This window comes from Synchiropus splendidus, chromosome 14 (genome assembly GCF_027744825.2).
Source record: "Synchiropus splendidus isolate RoL2022-P1 chromosome 14, RoL_Sspl_1.0, whole genome shotgun sequence".
In the NCBI taxonomy this organism is placed as follows: Eukaryota; Metazoa; Chordata; class Actinopteri; order Syngnathiformes; family Callionymidae; genus Synchiropus; species Synchiropus splendidus.
Window position 1 is genome coordinate 14,384,993 of NC_071347.1, and position 18,550 is coordinate 14,403,542.

Here is an 18,550-nt window from a genome sequence, read left to right on the forward strand (position 1 = left end):
GCGGACGTGGCCAGAGTTTGGGTCAAAACCAGGCAGACTTCTATCCGGGCAGCCAGATATCCCATGCCCTGTCCGTTATGTAACGCTGGTTATGTCATCTGTTTGAGGCTTGAGTACGCTCCCTTATATCAAATAGTCTTTTTTTAATGCGTGCGCCAGCTGGCTCCTAACTTTCATGTGCAGTTATGAAGATATGAGATTTGGGAGGTGGTGTTTAAATAAACGAGTTACATAAGATAGAGATCAGAGGTTCAGAAGGGTGAATGGAGAACAAAGGCTTTATTTACCAGCTCAGCTGAATATACAGATGCATTCTCACTCACTTTATCTTTCGGTTAGAACATCTTATTAAATATATCTTTTTCTTTCTTAATCTATTTCTTACTCTTTTCTTTGAATTTATATTTTCTCGTAGCACCTATTCCGTAGTAATTTTTGCCTAAATAAACTTCCAAATTCATGAATATAATATGTCTTTAGTTTTTGATTTACATTATTTTTCTCATTTTTACATTTTGTTTTTTCTTCTTTTTGTCACTGATATTCCATTATCCCTCCATTATATCTTGTCCCTGATGTATATATATATATATTTTATGTACCACCTTGTCTAATTTATGACATGTTTCTCTTCTTGAAAGTGTCACCATATATACATATTTTTTTACTTGCTATCCATGTGCTGGTGTCACTCAACGTTTGACCTATATGCATATTGAATTATTTTACATTTCAAAAATATTTTAAAGTATCGAAAACAAATAATAAAAGAGTATAAACGTCAATGTAAATTCAGTACTAGAGGTCAGTCATCCAGAAGCTGAGACGTAGGTGGGTGAAGAAGAGGAATGGGTGGTGAGGACTGATACATATGATCAGGGACATAGCAGAAGCTGCCATGAAACCACAGAGGACAGTGGTGAAAGCTGCAGTGATGCATGGTTTGGGGACTCAGGAAGCAGAGACGATGAGACTGAGGGAGCGATGCTCAGAAATGAGTATATCAGAGGGGCACGTGGAGAAGTTAGGGAGGACATGTATAGAGGAGAGACACTGTTGGACAGTTAGATCGAGGGGCCAGGTCAAATGAGTAGAGCAAGACCAGCCAATAAGGTTCCATTCTGTTAAGGTGGAGGAGGCTAATTTACTGCGCCAACCTTGGATGGGAAATAGTGGAGGAAGAAGACGCATTTGTTATTCTCCTCTCATGACTCTGGCAATTATAAGTTATTCACAGCAATCTGATTCTCAAGCTCAGTATTACAAGGTGCATGCAGCGGTGAGTGTTAATTTTGTCTTTGAGTGAGGACATCGCCGATAGTTTAACATTTGGAGATAAAAGATGAGTCTAAATATAAATACCGCTTTGAAAAAGGTCCTTGGACTGTTCCCACACTGGTTATTATCACTCCTGAATGAAAAGCAAAGAGGTCTGTTGTGTCTAAATCAGACGCTTTAAATGTAGACTCTGGCTCTCAGTGCATTCTTTTGCTGTAGTATATTGACAATAAGGCTTAGTTTAAAGGCTTTACTGCAGATCGATGTTGTGTTTGGAAACCAGTCAGCGAGCGTCTGTGAAAGTGAGTATTGCTGAGCAGGACATCCCCCCTGGAACGGGGAATCCTAACTTTGCTGCTGTTGACGGAGAAAATGCGGGTTTGCTGGCTTTAGATCTTCCATGGGGGAGATGTTGTTCTGCTTGTGCAGGTCCCATATGTGTCCTCCAGCATGCATATGTGCAAACAAGTAACACAGGCCTGTGGAGCAAAGCGGCATCATGCCTGGCAGCAGAGATAAAAGCATCCCACCAATGACACAGCCCACTGTCTAAGTCTAAGTGACAGTGGAGAGGAAGGGGGGGTGAGTGAAAGTGAGAGTTCGTCCAGCCTGTGGGCAGCCGCGGAGTAACTGCACCATCTCTTCTTCTGCTTTACAGCAAACGCAGATAGTTAGCTCTCTGCAATGAGGATCTATTTTTGGTCAAACCATGTGATTGTGTGACTGTTAAAGACTGATCTCAGTGTTGTTGCTGGCAGGGATGTGGCGAAAGTGTTGGGAGAGGATCTTGATATTTGCCCCGGACCCATGGCAGGGCAGCGCTGTCCTGACTTTGTCCGCAGTAGCTCAGGTTGTCAGGTCAGCTAAGGTCTTGTGATGGCTAATGGTGTTGGTATTCTGGGGTGGACTGAGAGCCGCTTGGTAATTGGATCCCCTGAAAATGGTTCTTTATAATGACATTGATCCAATCATAAGTAAAAAAAAAAAACAACCTATAAAATAGAATTGCAATGTTTACAGTCCCATACAGTTAAAGCTAAAACCTTTTTAAAACTATTTTGGCATTATTTTTTTCTATTTTTATTTTGTAAAATCTAATGTATTTACAGCTTGGTATGAGTTAAATGTAATAATTGAAAAAAAAAGCTACGTTACCACATGATCAAAAACAATAAATATTTTTCATAAAAGTAATCTTTTTTGGGAAAAGAAAAAAAAAAACACACACACACACAAACACACACACACATATATATATATATATCGTAGATATCGGTGTGAAAAAAAAATATATATATATATTTCATTGATCAAAAAAGATTACTTCCATGAAAAATGTTCATTGTTTCAGATGAACATAGCATTTTTTTTAATTTTCATATATATATATATATATATATATATGTATATATATATATATATATATATATACACCGACCACCGTGCTGTAGTTTCTCAGTGCAACAAAACAAATGCAGAGCCTTTAAAACATGCTGACTGAAATCAATAGTTATAGACAGGTAAATATAAGTGAGAGTCAGGAGTGAAAGCAGCACATTTGGACCTGGTAAGCTCCCAGCACCCTCTATGTTTCTGAGCCAGACCACCGTCACTCACTCTCTCAGTCAAGCTGATAGATATCGATGTGGAGCGTTTTGAAAGTATCGACTGGGACAGCCACCGCGAGATTAAACCCCACAACAGCCTGCAGAGACAATAATACTGTGTCACGTAATGTATCATTAGCTAAAAACATGAGGCACGGCAGTAAGCTGGAATTAACTGATTAAGAGTTAAAGGAGCAGCATGACAATGGAGAATATCGCCATAATCCCTGACAGACAGGATGGCTGGATTTACATGAGTCTGTCAAATGAAAAAAATCCTGAAGTGGAAGAATGTAATATTGTTCAGATGCATTAATGGAATTGCAGTGGAAACATTAGTGGACTGAGCCCCTTTTTATGTCATTCAAATACAAACTTCACTCAATGAGACAAATAATGAATGAGTTCATAAACACAAAATAACATAACGTAATAATTTCTATTATTAGCATGACATATTTTTCTGAGAAAATATTTGTATATTTCATGTCCAGATTTTACTGCGTCTGATTTTCCCTCCAGCTTTTATCTGAAATTCTCTTTGACTATATACGCAGCACCCGTTTCTGATGCTGCTCCTTGATAAGTTTAATCAACCAAAGGCGAAGGATAAAGAGGCAGCTTTTATTTTTTTATGGTTTCTACACACCAACCTGTAGCAATGGAAAGACATCAACTGATACTAAAAAGAGATATTTGACAGATTCTGTCAGTGTCTTCCAAGAAACAGCTGGGACAAATGGTTCATTGAATCCCATCAGAGGAAGCGAGACGCTGACATCAGACGTGAGATATTCTCAGACACCTTTACTTTTAAAGTGCAGGTTCTCTGAGCAAGCGACTGAGTGAAGTCAGGAAATGTAGCAGAGCTCCTCAGCAGCCCACATGTTGTCTCGCGACGACCTTGTCTTGTCAAATGAGGTGCCAATTGATGGAAATCTCAGAGGAGGTGAACCAAAGTAGTCCGTCGTGCAAATGAAAACACTGCAACCTGAGGTGTCCCCCTCCTGTGTCCTGTCTTCTCTGCAGCCAGCGCTACTGTATGTGCAATCCTGATGTGGTGCAGCAGTTCCACAACCCGGACACCATCTTCATTCTGGCCTTTGCTGTCGTCCTCCTCAACACCGACATGTACTCACCAAACATCAAACCCCAGCGCAAAATGGGCCTGGATGATTTCATCCGCAACCTAAGAGGTGAGTGGGTGTCGGGGGCGGAACTGCGCTATGTCTTCCTCAGCGATTGAATCTCAGAAGTCTCCTGAAGCAGTTTGTGGTGTGGAAATATGTGACTTTAATCTATTAAGAATAAGAAGATGTATGATGATGATGATTCAGCGATGAAGTTGCTAACATGCTAATGGTGCTAATCGCTCACTGTTGCGTGAATTTTTATGTGTATGATTTTCAAGGAAAATACTGAAATTCTTTCATGTCTAACTAACTAGTAACTATGGTACTGTCTGTTAGTGGAACAAAACAACATGCTATTTTGGCAGTGTAGCACCCAGTTTAGCATCAGTGCTAAAGTAGCTTGGTGACTACTGTAAAGTACCTTGGTGGCTGTATTTCCAATGGAGAAACATGTCAAATCTTCCAACTATCTAGTTATGTTTTAACAAACTGGGGTTACTACTCTAGCACCTGAGGTGATGTTTGTTGTTCATAATTAGCAGCTTGTTGTAGCTTGTTTCATCATTGGTTGCTATTCTTATTTACAATATTGATCAGTTAAAATATTTATTTTGGGTATGGAATCATCCAAGCTATGGCAACATGACTTCTTGTGGCAGAGTAGGAGGGATTGATGAAGATCATCTCATTTAATATTGAGCTGTTTCCGTAGCTTTTTTGCTTATAAGAAGAGTTATTAGCTTGAAATTTTCTTCCGCCTTTGGGTCACAATGAATATAGGTGTCCTGGTAGGTTTGTTGGCAAAGGGTGGGACTGTAGTACCGTCTGTTGAGGACTCATAATCGCTGCTTTGGTGGTTGGGATGTTTGTTTGGAGAGACCTTTCAAGCATGTCCACCTGGGATGATCCCTCAGCCTGGATTAGATGGATGGTTCCATCTGAGAGCTCAATAGTGAGTCAAACCTGATGCCGCTGTTAACCACTGTAACAGATTTGTCCTTGACGATGAATAGAACACACACAGTCACCGCCACAGTCGTCACCTGGTGATCACAATCGAGGAACATGCTGGATTTACGAGAAAGAGATGGACGGCAGCGGCGGGCGGTCGTGAGCATGCGTTTTACGATCTGTTATCCACCTCTCAATCAGGCCTTCGAATGACAGTTTCAAGCTCAGGAATGGCTTCAGGGAGCAGGTCCTCTTTCCCCTTGAAGACACCGGACAACTTGATGGGAAGTGTCACATGACAGCTACTTTTTGATCCAACCTCATCACTGAAAGTAAAATGGAATGGGTCGATACGTGACATGACCTACAACCAAGTCATCATTTTCAAACAATGTACACCACAGTGGGAAGTTTGTCAGTTCCTTTCATCATCGCCATTGAGATCGAATACATTTACATCCATTGACACAGTCTGATAATCCAGGATGAATTGTGTGGATTTTCCTTTTTTTTCTATGTCAGGCCTTTTTTTTGACGCCCTGATACACTCGTATAACACAGACAGCAAGGAAATCCAAATTTTCATTTTCAGCAGAGCAAAGTTCGGGTGAGAAATCAAAAGGGAGAGAATAATTGAAAGCAAAGTAAGCTTCTACAGTAAACTGGTGTGGGATGTTTTGAGTCCAAACTCCTCATTTGTGGAGGTCCCGCTGGCAAGATCCACAAAAGCCAAACAGCTGTCGTGTGAGGAAAACATTATACAACAGACTTTTAAAATCTGGAAAATCCTATTACACAATTTTGCACCGATGTTGAAGTGAAAATAGCCGCCCCCCCCCTTCGATTAAAGAAGACGGCCAATAACTGAGGCTGACTTTATTTATATCTGTGTCCGAGTGCGGAAATGGCAGCCGCGTTTGACCCAGCGATATGTTCAGTGCGCTCAGACTTAAATGAGCAAATCTGAATCTCACGATTCATGAATTTACTTCCGGTCTCTGTGTTGAGTTCTGCAGTTACTCATTCAGCGCAGCCTCACCACATGAATGAGCATCCGCGGGGCACGAGAGGTGAACTGAGCGAATCGATTCCGCTTCTGCCCCTGCAATCAGCCCCCGGGTCTGTGGCCAACAGAACAAATGGCTCTGGAGTCGCTCCCCGAAACGTCCTGTTGTTTCAAACTTTGATAAGTTTGACTGAGCGCTCTTAGGGCGAAGTGGAAGTTTGAAGCAAATCGATATGAGAGGTCGGTTCAAGGAGCTTTCTGTGGTCATTGGTGCCAGGTGTTCTAGAACAGTTTTAAAGATGAAATTATTTTCAACATCCCCACACACAGTTGTTTGGCTTGCGACCTGTATTTTGTGACACAGTGGTCCCTCCTCATTACCATTGTTGTACAGGTGAAGCCGTAAGCAAGATGGGAGTCGCCATATTCGTGTATCTTTGCTGGGGTCAACTTGTTGATTTGTCATCTGCTTTGTGGTTAATGGTTAGTCCTCTCTCAAACCCGTTCATGCTAGCGATGAAAATGTGTTCCTGTACTGTTTACTTTTTAACAGCTCTGTTATGGTGGTGTTTTTCAGACGTTCAGTAGTAAAAATTTGCTCCATCTGCTGGGTGTAACTCAATAATGAAAAGTGTTCATAGTAGCCCCGCCCCCTGTCATAACGCCGGGTCCCCCCTAGAGTGCGCGACCCCTAGTTTTAAAATTACTGGTCTAGAACAACTCACCCTGAAACAGAGATCGAGTCTGAGACTGAGACAAGACTTTAAGGGAGCAATACAGAGTCTAGACCTCGAGCGAGACCAAACTGAATACCGGACACATTAGCATAATGTGTTATTTTGAACAGTAGATGAACAGACAGATGTGCGTGATACTGACAGACGGAGCTTTTCCACTTTGGCTTAAGGAGAGAGCGGTAAAAACAGCACTCAGGTGGTAGTACAAACACACAGGATTTGAAACATTTGTGAGTTCAGCTCGACAAAGATGAAACTAGGAGTCATAACCGAGACACGACCAGGACCTTAGAAATGTGGTCTTGAGTACAACAACATGAGTGCGAGAATTGCAACGACTAGTCAGCTATAATGGACTAAGAAATGAGTCGGGTTCAAGAGTTGACTTGTCGTGACATCATCCTTCTCTTAGCAAGAAGAAATGCCAGAGGGTACCTGACCACTGCGACCCCGAACATTGAAAGTATGGAACCATTTCACAAAGGACACACACAGCACAGCACAGCACATTAATGGCAAATAAAATGTAGCCGTGTTCGTCGACCTGTACATGTCATATGTCATATTTGCAGCCCTCATTTGAATGATAATTTGGCCATTAATAATCTTCAACAAAGAAAACATATGATCATTTTTATTTGTGACTGCATACTTGTATTTAGTTAGCTACAATTTCTCACTTGTTATTTCAGCTATGGAAGGTGTACATAAGAGAACAAGTAAATCAAATGAAGGAACTGCAGCATAAAAACGGTTCTGAGGAGTAAAACATAAAGTTTCTAAATGTGTATGGGTTTGCACCGGTGGAGGTTTTATAGCATAGTTTTAATGGAGGCATACAGCAGGGCTCAGGCTGGGAACAGATGGCTCAAGACTGGTTGGGAAACAGAAGTTATTATTTGCTGACTTGGGTAAAACTACGGTCAGTTCTGGCATTATGAGTAATAGTGGTCAGGTATCCAGGATTTGGCACATAGTCCACACACAGTTCTGTCTTCATGAATCTCCAAAGTGGTTCCCCAGTGGAAAATCGGACTCCACAACCAGTGAACTGTGAAAGTATATGAGAACATTCACCTCTTTACCATTTCCATTGTCTGTCTTGTGTGGACACAAGATTACTCCTCGACACTTCATTGCTTCTTGGACTGGTGTTGACTTGTGAACAGAACGTCTGCCAAGGTCTTGAATGTGCCACTTTATAACATGAACAAGGAACAACAGAGGAAGACTTCAATCTGCTCTTGGATCCCACCAGTGGTTTTCCACTCAACACACACCACACACTACTTAGTGCCATTATTTTGTTTTCAGACTTATAAAACAGGAGGTGCTCTGCATAAATGAGAGCTGCCATCATTATTTCTCGGAGTAAAGAGAGTCGTGACTGCTGGAGCTGAGAATAGCAATTATAGCAGTTTGTTTTTCTAACCTCCGGTGCAATTTAGCATGTCCAGCAAGAAGCTAGTCAAACTCTTTGCGCATCTTTTTGCATGGACCATTAGCTCATACAGCAGCCGACTCTATGTAATTATGTTACCACGAGGCTCACATTAAAAACACATTTTATCGATGTGTTTTAACACAATGTGCTGCCAGGAGAATGTAAATCATCCAAGTTTTGGATGAAGAATTGGCACGGGGTTCGACTAGAGAAATACTGTCAGGGTCATTTTGGATCCAAAGTTTTCCCGGTCAGTTATTTCCCCATGAACGCTGATGCTCCAGTGACAGGACCGCGGGCTCAAAATTGTCGTGGACAAATGTCAGTGGCTGCCAGCTGTGACAATTTGCATCGCCCCGGATGGTCTTTGCTTGGATGAAGACACTCATTGAAAGAGTTTCCAGTTTCTCTAATTCGATCAGAAGTATAACACGCTAGGACGGATGATGAGGAAACAACAACCTCAACAATCTTCATGTGGTAAAGGAAAGTCCTCCTTTGCCCACCTTCCCAAGCTGTCTTCCTCCTTCCCTCTGGTTGGCGAGAAACCTTTATCGATCCGTTCCACTTTCATTAACTCCCTTGCTTTGTAATTATGTCTGACTGCGTCTCGCTTCACTCTTCTTGCACGGCGCACCCTCACTCCCCGGAGATCACAAAGAAAAGAGGCTCCACGGAATTCCAATGGGCTGAGGACGGCACGGTCATCCTCAGTGACCCGGAGTAGAGCCTCTGCTTCTGCAGCAGCTAGTTTTGGAAATAGAAAGGACTCGACGGGGTGAGACAAGTCCGGGGAATAAATCTGTGTTTATGCTGACCTAAGCAGTCTGGTAAAGAGAGGAGCAAGGAATTCCTGATGCTGCTGTCACCGCTGCACCCAGGAAAGTGATAAGCAGTAAAAGATGAGTGAGTGATGGCCACGCTGGCATCGACCTACTAGGCAATCAGATGCAGAGGGCGACATTATTGGCCTTCTGCAGAGCTGTTGGCTCCCTGACCTGGCAACGGATAAGTGTTTTAAGATCAGATTATGTTCAGGGAAGCCAAATCGGGCTGGAGCTGGGCGGATGACAGGAGCTCGTGTTGAATTCTGAACCTGAACTGTGGAGGCCACTGCTTGTCTGATGAATTACAACCAGCGGCGGCCTGACAGCTTCCATTTTTTTTTTTAATTCTCAGGCGCAACAACACGTTGAGAAGGGAAATATATGACTCTCATTTAGGATGTTATTTTATTATATTAGTGCGAGTCGTGAAGTGTGTATTTGTAAGTCATCCGTCCATCAGAGGACGACAGTTACTTTGTTCCGAAGCAGAAAAGGAAAGCCGCATGTGACCGCACTGTCAGTTATTATGGAGGGTGACAGGGCAAATACTGACTCTGAAAGAAAGTCTGTTTTTCGCGAGGGAAAATAAAGTGCGAGACATAAGAAGCGTGTACAGTAATGACTTTGACAGTCCTGAGGCAAAATGCAGAGCACTTGATAGATGGGTGATCCAGAATGGTTCCGCTCACCAGGATTTATGGACCCTGCCATGTAAGGAGAACTGCACCTTCTCCACATCTCCGAGAGAAGCTAGATGAACTCCTGGAGGTGTCCCAGTGATCCGAGGCCCTGCACCTGCCAGGACATAATGGCAAGGTTTTCCTATTAGATTCTGCCAAACCCTTCTGTGCTGCTGACTTTTGTCTCCGGTGAGCTCCTGTAATACGGGAGCATCTCGCCTTTCTCTTTCCAAGCTACAGTCGCTGAGAATTCAAGCCCTCACCTTTTAGTGGGCAGCTGCTCCCAGAGTGTGCTCTCCAGAAACCTTCAGGATTGTGTCCCCAGCTGCGGTATCACTTGTGTTAATAAAAGACGTCTTTGCGACTGTGTAACATGCTCGACAGTCACAAGTGACACTGACGTAAACTGCTTTTCTACATGAAGGACACTTTGACAGTGTGTCGTGGGAAGTGCAGCTGTTTCCTTCTTTTATTTTCCTGCTTGTGCAAACCTCCCAGGCACTTCAAACTCTGACTTCACTTCATAAAGTGGAGGCTTTTATGTGGGAATATCATAATAATACTCTCCCAACAAGAATAAAAAGAGCTAAAAATACAGCCCTGTGAATATACGATCGACTGAACAACACTGAGCTTACGCTGTGTCGAGACCACCTGACCTGACGCCAAGTCACGACAGAGACCAGACGATACAGCGACCAAGTCCAAGACCAACACTTTCATTGCCCGAGACTGAGTTGAGACCAATTTTTCTTTTGCTGTAAAAGATAAATAAGTGTGTTTATAGGACTAATAAACTCATGCTCCTTTGTTCTGTATTCAGTTTCAAACAAAAAAAGTCTATGAAGAGTGTTTTTAGTTGAAGAAAAATAAAATATTGGAGCTCAGTACACTGCCTTGAGGTTCACCAGGCTCAACAGGATGGTGTGTCTGCAATGTGCTTAACAACAAACCAACAAAAATGTTATAGGTGAATAACGATCAATAACTGTTGTTTTGGTTTACTCATTAAAGAGATGGTTAAATACACTGTGAAACACCAAACAAATTAGATAAAAAATTCAACTTGAAACAAGGGTTGTCTCCAGATGTTCCAAACCTCAAACTTGCCAGATGCCAATTTTATTTGTCACCAACAAAAGCTGAACGTCTCCTGTGGTGAAATGTCTTGCAAGACTGCTGCATCAGTAGCAGGCTCCTGCTGGATCCCCTGGTGTTCAGCCAGCAGGCAAACAAACCTGTCGATGAAGTAGCCACCATGGTGCTGTATCACACAAAGACACATGTACATTGTTCCTGAAGTCCAAACCTGAACCAGATCCAAGTTGACGGAGATTTAAAGCTTCTTGTCTGACCTTGAGCATTTTATTTTATTTTATTTTATTTTATTTATTACTATTTTTCCTAGTTGGTGGTATCCCCACTGACCATGGCAATAAATCTAATTCTGATTCTTCACCGTCCTGTCTCTCCTCTCCAGGTGTGGACGACGGTGCAGACATACCCAGAGAGATGGTCGCTGGAATCTACGAGAGGATCCAACAGAGGGAGCTTCGCTCAAACGAGGATCATGTGACCTATGTCAGCCGCGTGGAACAGTCCATCCTGGGGCTAAAGACTGTACGTTGGGTGCCTTTATTTACCGAGTGGACGACTTTATTACCTGTCATGGTCACGGCTTGATTTAACCTGGCCTCTGCAGATCCTGGCTGTTCCCCACAGACGTCTGGTGTGCTGCTGCCGTCTGTTTGAGGTGCCTGATGCCAACAAATCTCACAAGCAGAAACTGTCGCAGCTCCAGAGAGAGGTTTTCCTCTTTAATGACCTGCTGTTGGTGAGCATACCAAACACGCTTTCGTCTGACGTATCAAGCCTTTCTCTCAGATCTGATCCAAAATGACCATGTGTCGGCAGATTCTGAAGCTCTGTCCCAAGAAGAAAAGTTCTGCTTCCTACACTTTCTGCAAAGCCATGGGTCTACTGGGAATGCAGTTTCACTTGTTCAGCAATGAGTGTAAGAGTTTGTTTTCATTCTACAGCAAATGTGTCGCCGTCCAATTGGACCGTGCGGTGTAATTACAAAACATGTTCCCGGAGAGAAAATGTGTTCTCTGGCCCAGGTTCAAACCCACGGTGGAAAGTAAATTGAATTATTCCTTGAATATATTTTAGTTGCTAGATAGAAGACGAACAACACATTACCTTCACCAACTTATAAAAGAAAATATCTAAATGTGACTGAGAGATGAGCAGTAGCTCAGTGACTCTATCTGAGGATCAGACAGAATTGTGTGAAAGGAGTTTGTGTGCTGGCTTTTCACCTGGTGCTGAAGAGTTGTTAGCATATGCGTAGGAGGTTTCCCATTCATGCCTGAGAAGTTTTAGTTTTTCAATGTGGAATGCAGTTCACACGTGTGCATGCGATGTTTCAGCGGTTGTGCAGAAGAGGATTCGACTTGTCAAAGGTTTTCAAATGTGCGAGAGGTTCCCTCACAAGTGGAGGAGAGAGCTTTGAACACGATCATGTGTCAGAGGTTTAAATATAGTTTGTTTGTGCAGTTAACTACTTGAGTGTGTGAGGTTTTAACCTGAGAGTGAATGTGTTTATAACTGTGTGAGTGTCATGTCAGCCCTTCAAGAAGCGTGAGTGTGAGCACTTGACAGGATAGTGTTTGGTTTTAACTAGTGATGTGTAGGTGAGGTATCATGAAACAGTATTGCATGTTTGATGAAACAGTGTCCTAATTTTCAGAGGCCACTAGATGGCGCTCTTGGTTTAGAGTATTGTGAAGTGTCACTGAATTAGTTGTTCCAGTACAAACAGTGCCATCTGGTGGCCTGTGGAAACCAGGACACTGTGTCATGAATCCTCATCAACCTTTAAATACTGTGTCATGAAACCTCATCTATCCATCACACATCACTTGGACAAATGCATGACCATTTTTGAAAGACTAGTATTGATACGAGTGCGTCTGAAAGACAAATTGTGTGAGAGCTTTTGATACCTGCACATGAAAGGTTTTCACATCTTGTACGTGCAAGAGATGTTGGAGATGAGATGCGGCATGTCTCATGTGGCCTACGCCTAACTGGCCCTGTGATACAAATCATAAGCAGTTGAAGATGATGGTGGAGAAGTGATGCAGAATACAAGTGAGGAAGACGAGAAATGAAAGCGTAGGATTACGAGGTTTAAGGTTGTGAGGCTTGTGATGAAGCTACACATTCTATATAGAGAACTTTACAGGAAAGTGAACGAGAATGAAGAGCGTGTTTGAGGACTGGGCTTCAATGTCAACACATCTGAGAACAGATTAAGATGTTTGGATGGGATTAAATATGAAATACCAACTAAAAGGACTCGGTGTTGACTCTCAATTTACCTGTTTGATGGACATATCACAAGAAAATATATGCTATGAACTACTGTTCAGAACTTTAGTGTTTGAAAAGTTTTCTTGGAGAATCTTCTGAAAATCCTTTAAAACAGTGGCAGGTTTGTGGCAGAAGCACTCAAACTTTGTGTAATCTCCCTCTCTGAAACCCTTCAGATTACGCTCACGGCATCACCATGATGAGCCCATTCACCTCTGAGAAGAAGCAGCTGGTGAGCTTTTGCTCCCCGAGCGGCGAGGAGCTCAGGAAGTTTGGCGAGGAGCTCAGAGAGGCAATCGCCGAGGTCAACGAGATGGAGCACATACACATCCAATGTAGGGATTTGGGGCGAGAAACTCACTGTGTGTGCTACTGGATACACACTGATTCTGTGTGACCTCTTCTCCAGGGGAACTGGAGAGACAACAAGGGATCCAGTCTCATGGAATCCACACCAACGGAGGGCAGCTGGATGTACACACAGGTTCTCCCGCAGGTAATTTAACCGCCGCATCGGTGAAGGACAAAACACTTAGCACCTGCAATGAGGAGCTCCGTTTGTTTCAATCGCTTACGATGGGGAGTTTTCTCTACAGGCCAGCAGGACGTGTACGATAAAACCGGCAACAACAACACAGTAGAGGTGAGTGACATATCCGCTTACTCGCTGAGGTGAGTGTGTGTGTGTGTGTGTGTGTGTGTGTGAGTTCTCTTGGCATGTGCGTGTTTGAAAAGGAAGTTCGTTGAAAGAGGCGAGCCCGAGGCGCACGCCGCTCCTCCGTGCTGCCGAGGACACAAAGGCCACTGAGCAAAGTCGGCCACAAAAACGCTCTTTCTTCCAGTGGATCTCTGCTCTATACAACATCTGTATGCTTTCATCAGCGCCAGCGGCCGCAAGCCTGCCGGGCTCCACTACAAAGCCCGGTGACGGCGCTGAGCGGCGCACAATCCAGTGCTAGTAGAATTAGCCCTTTCCTTCTCCAGCTTCAGTTCTTTTTTTTCCTCGCTCTTCCCTCAACCTCTCGCTCAGTCCTTTAGAGATGTTTTGAAGTGTGTTAGGGAGGCACCAAGCCCTCGGTGTCACAGCTCTCCCCTCCCGCTACCCTCTGTCTACATCCAGAAACTAGAGCTATGATTTGGTTTTTGTGTAGGATGCTGTGTTTTGTGTTGCACGTGCTCGCTGTGCGATGCTACCTCCCTGCATGCCTGCATGCCCACATGTGCGTGTCACACCAGAGGGCTGCGTAGAGGCTGCGTTCAGGCTGGTAACTCCTCATGCGTTCTCTGGCTGTTCCTAAACTAGGTGTCAATTCACAACAGGCTGCAGACCTATCAACTGAGTCAGCCCAGCATTGAGTCAACAGCTCTCGCCCTCGCCGCCCCGCCCGCCTTGCTCAGCCCCGTGCAGCCCGGAGACCTCCGCCCAGAAACGCTCATCCAATGCCAGCAGATCGTGAAGGTGATCGTCGTGGACCAGAGCGGACGAGGACGCATGGAGGCCTTCCTCAGCCAAGGGCCCGCCACCCACCAGCTCATCCAGTCGGCCTTGTCCACGCCCGTGCACATGAGAGAAGGAGACGGGCCGCAGCCTCCCCTGCCGCCGCCCCCGCCCCCCTACAACCACCCGCATCAGTTCTGCCCGCCGGACTCGCCCATGCCCTTCCATCACACAATGCCTCTCACCCGCAGGCGTAACTCCAGCGGCTCTCGCAGCATCGTCTGAGTCACTGACTGCTCGCCCCGAACACTCACTCTCTCCGGCGACGGTAAGACGAAATGAACATTTACTTAATGGGCTGAAGGAAATATTGTCATGAGCGACGACGACCGTCTGTGAAAGAGACTCTTTTGTTTTCAACGATACATATCACCCAGTAGCTAATGATGTTGTGGGTTTAGATTTCACATTCTTTAAAGGACTTTGTTTCGATGTGTGTGTCGGAGTGAACTACCCACCCCCCCTCAAAAAAAACAAAAAAAAAACAATTGGAGGACTATAAATGTGAAGAACTTTTTAGTTATCTATTAAAGAAACCCGCCGTTGCAGAGGGAAATTACATCTTATCACGAACACTGCATCGTCTAAAGAGCCGACTTGTTCACAGAAGAGCTGAGGAGGTGGAAACGTTTGGATTTCGCGCATCATTTGCCGTTATTGTGTGATTTATTAGAATTGAGCGGATGTTAGTCTGTGACCATCCTCTCGTGTTTTTGCTCCCAAGAAGCTCAGGCAAAAGAAATATCCGCTGCACTGTAATATTTGCACCACTGAGTCCCGGAGTGTTTGCTCGTGAGCCGTGTGTTTATTTTTGCTTACTCATGGGCAGCAGTGAAAATGTGCTGTAATTCCTTCAAAACAATGCTGAGACAGGAAGTCAAACCCTTTGTTCTCTTGTATATTGAATCATAATCTGTGTGCATTGTGTCGTCACCTCCGGGTTTAGGCAATATATCCGTGTGGAGAGTCTCGCTTTGGTGTGACGCTGCGCTGCAGAGTGTCCTCCAATTGCTTTGCTCTTGAGGTTGCAGAGCGCGGTGAGTTTTAGTTTACAATTTTAAAGAAAATTTATCTGAAACGTGTGAAATACACTCTGAGAAGTAACATTCCAAAAGAAGCTAAAGAAACAGAAAGGATGGAATCCAACGTTGAAAAGCGCTGTTTTGCTAGCTACGTTGCTGTGTGTACATTTGTCCCTCGACACTCAAGTATGGTCTTACAAACACAACCAAGGTTGTATTTGTGAACAGCTAAGCAACATTTAGCTTCACACAAAAAACAGCAAAAGAGAACAAAACTTAAGGATAATACAGTACCTGCTAATATTGTGTCAACCTGCTAGCAGAAAGCAACCACAGAAAAGCTATGAGGTTAGCATCCGAAAAGGATATTGCTAAATATTCCGTTGGTTCATTATCATAGGTATAATAATAAATGTTCATCCATATTTTACCCACATGAGCTTCGGTGGATGAAAAACAACTTTAGCCAGGAACTGAAAGACAATCAAACACTTGAATGATAAAAAAATACGACTCTTCTCACCAAGCAAAGTCATTACATAAAATGCTAATATTGATGATGTGAGGCATAGAACATAGTAAAACTCGTAAAAAGTAGCGGTAATAAAACAAGCATTTCATGCCGCGACTGTTATCAGATACATCTGTGTTTGTCATTCAAAAATTTTAGCGAAGCTTCGGCTACATGTAGCAAACACCATGACGCAGCATTTCCAAGGTGCTCACAGAAATGACATAAAAACCAGTTATAGGCAAAATATTCATGCTACATTTACAGCTAAAATTGCAGCATAATGACCTAGCATAAATTTCAACCTTAAAAAAAAAGCCTTCTTTATAAATAAAGATATCTTTGCTTGCTAGCATTGCTATGCTAACTGGACAACTAAAGTTTTGTTTTCTGAGGTTTCTAAAGACTTGTTTTGCGTTTCGCTGCTAAGTTGACAGTAACATTGAACGTAATGTAACATAAAGCATATGTTTCATTTAACATTTTTCTTGTGACGCAAGGATCGCCTCAGCGCTTTAATTTTTATTTTGTTGGAAAGTACGACGACATATATACATTTGTATTGCGCTACCTCTTAAATAAGGGTTCAGGGCATTTTATTTTGAAGAGAATCTGTTCACCCACAGAAAATTAACTCATAATATAAATATGTATATCATATTGCCTGGTGTTGCATTGAAAATCACACAGGGTAGAGTGAGGTCACCTAACCCGAAAAAAAAAAAAGATCCCTCCCTCGTACTTTCATTGCCCAGAGAAAACATTATATAAGCAGACACGCTTCTGTTCTGAATGTTAAATTAGGGGCGAAACTAAAGATATCCAAAATATTATTTATTTTCTGGTGAGTGGAGCTTGAGCTAGTTTGTACAGCAAATCATCCTAATGAGACGCACTGAACTCGTCTTGTATCTTTTGCACCACAGAATATATTGTAAATAGATAATATAGATTTATTCTGGGAAAAAAAGGGTTTGCCCAGTGTGCGTGTGTGTGTGCGTGTGCGTGTGCGTGTGAGTGTGTGTGAGTGTGTTTGCGTCAACATCTAAGTTTGTACAGAGATTTACTTTAAGAAAAATATAGCTCTTATTATTCAGTTTTAGGCTGGTGTCCTAAATCCTACTGCTAGAAGAGACGGGAAACAGGCAGCTTTTATAGACTATACGCCAGTTGCCATGGAAACACGTGTTATTACAGAACTGCATTAATCATGTCACATTATTAGAGGATGGTTAAGGAAGGCTGTTTCACCTGTGACGGTATGTAAAGGGCTATGCTGTATTGGTAAACACACACGGTACATGTCAGGCCACACACACACACACACACACGCACACACACAGCTGAACACAAACATGCACGTAGCTGCCAAATCCACAACAAATCCAGCTTAGATTCACTTTGAGAACTGCTTCATCTCTCCACTTTGTTGACTGTAAACTCTGATTGACTTGTATTTTACAGCATGATGTTTTAAAATTTCAGTTCCAAGGGAGGAGTTTGCTTCTTACCATTGTTGTTCACGGCATGTTGGGTTGATTGATGTCATATTCTGCCCCTTTCTACTTCCTCTCTCCCCGTGGTTGTCATGGCGATGCACCAATCTGCATCCTCACCGTGGAGCACTGTCATTAATCTTTGCACCCTCACATGATTTCTAAAAAGAGATTTCTTAAAGAGCAACATGTTTACTAAGAGGAATATTTCTAATTTTTTGTTTTTCTGTTTGAGGAGAATGAAAGAATAAAGTAGTTTTTACTCTGCCTGGTGTGTGTGTGTGTGTGTGCGCGCGCACGTCCGCCTGCTCTTTTCTCATCATTGGATTTGCAGCAGGTGTGTGAGCGGGAAGCAGGAGATGAAGGTGCTTATAGGAAATGATTCGGCGCCGGTTCTGCCTCATTCCTTGAAGGAGGAGGTCGGTCACAACGCTGTATTAAATCAGACGGCTCTCAAAGAAACCTGAGATTTGTGAAGCGCTGCAGTGAGATGTGAAGACATCGTCCTCGGTCATGAGCTGTCGCGCCAGCCACCCGGTGATGTCATTTTCAAATGTAGCACAGTCACTCCACTCAGGCGACCAGTGGCGGAACACAGCAGTGAGCGGTGGCACCAGGAATGCCAGCCGGAATACTGAATACTCAGGAGTATATACTGTATGAACATTAAACAATATTTTGGAAATATGTTAGTTATAAAATAACTTCTTATATTTAATTTTAATTACTTGGTTATTTATGTTAAATAATCAGTAAATAAGCTGTTGTTGACCATGAACTTTCAGCAGTAAAAATATAGTCACAAATCAATACTATATATATATATATATATATATATAGATAGATAGATAGATAGATAGATAGATAGATATGGTAAATAAATAGCCTTACAAAAGTAATCTAAAAAACTTGAATAAATGTATCATCCTAAATTTTTGTTTTTTGTTTTCTACAGCTGCATCAACAATGTACTGTATTCTAA

The 18,550-nt window shown here is 42.9% G+C and overlaps 1 protein-coding gene across 2 annotated transcripts in view; it reads left to right on the forward strand.

Moving 5' to 3' along the window:
• The window catches only part of iqsec3b (IQ motif and Sec7 domain ArfGEF 3b), a 41,737-nt gene extending 23,902 nt beyond the window's left edge, over nt 1-17,835 (forward strand). Inside the window, exons 8-15 of one of the 2 annotated variants that reach the window (XM_053885652.1) lie at nt 3,915-4,081; nt 11,144-11,283; nt 11,366-11,497; nt 11,578-11,677; nt 13,218-13,376; nt 13,451-13,537; nt 13,638-13,684; nt 14,345-17,835. In XM_053885652.1, coding sequence (XP_053741627.1) covers nt 3,915-4,081; nt 11,144-11,283; nt 11,366-11,497; nt 11,578-11,677; nt 13,218-13,376; nt 13,451-13,537; nt 13,638-13,684; nt 14,345-14,764 — 1,252 coding nt within the window. In that variant the 3' untranslated portion in view covers nt 14,765-17,835. The remainder of the gene's footprint in view (nt 1-3,914; nt 4,082-11,143; nt 11,284-11,365; nt 11,498-11,577; nt 11,678-13,217; nt 13,377-13,450; nt 13,538-13,637; nt 13,685-14,344) is intronic. The other variant, XM_053885653.1, reaches the window with a different exon arrangement.
• The last annotated feature ends 715 nt before the right edge of the window (nt 17,836-18,550 follow it).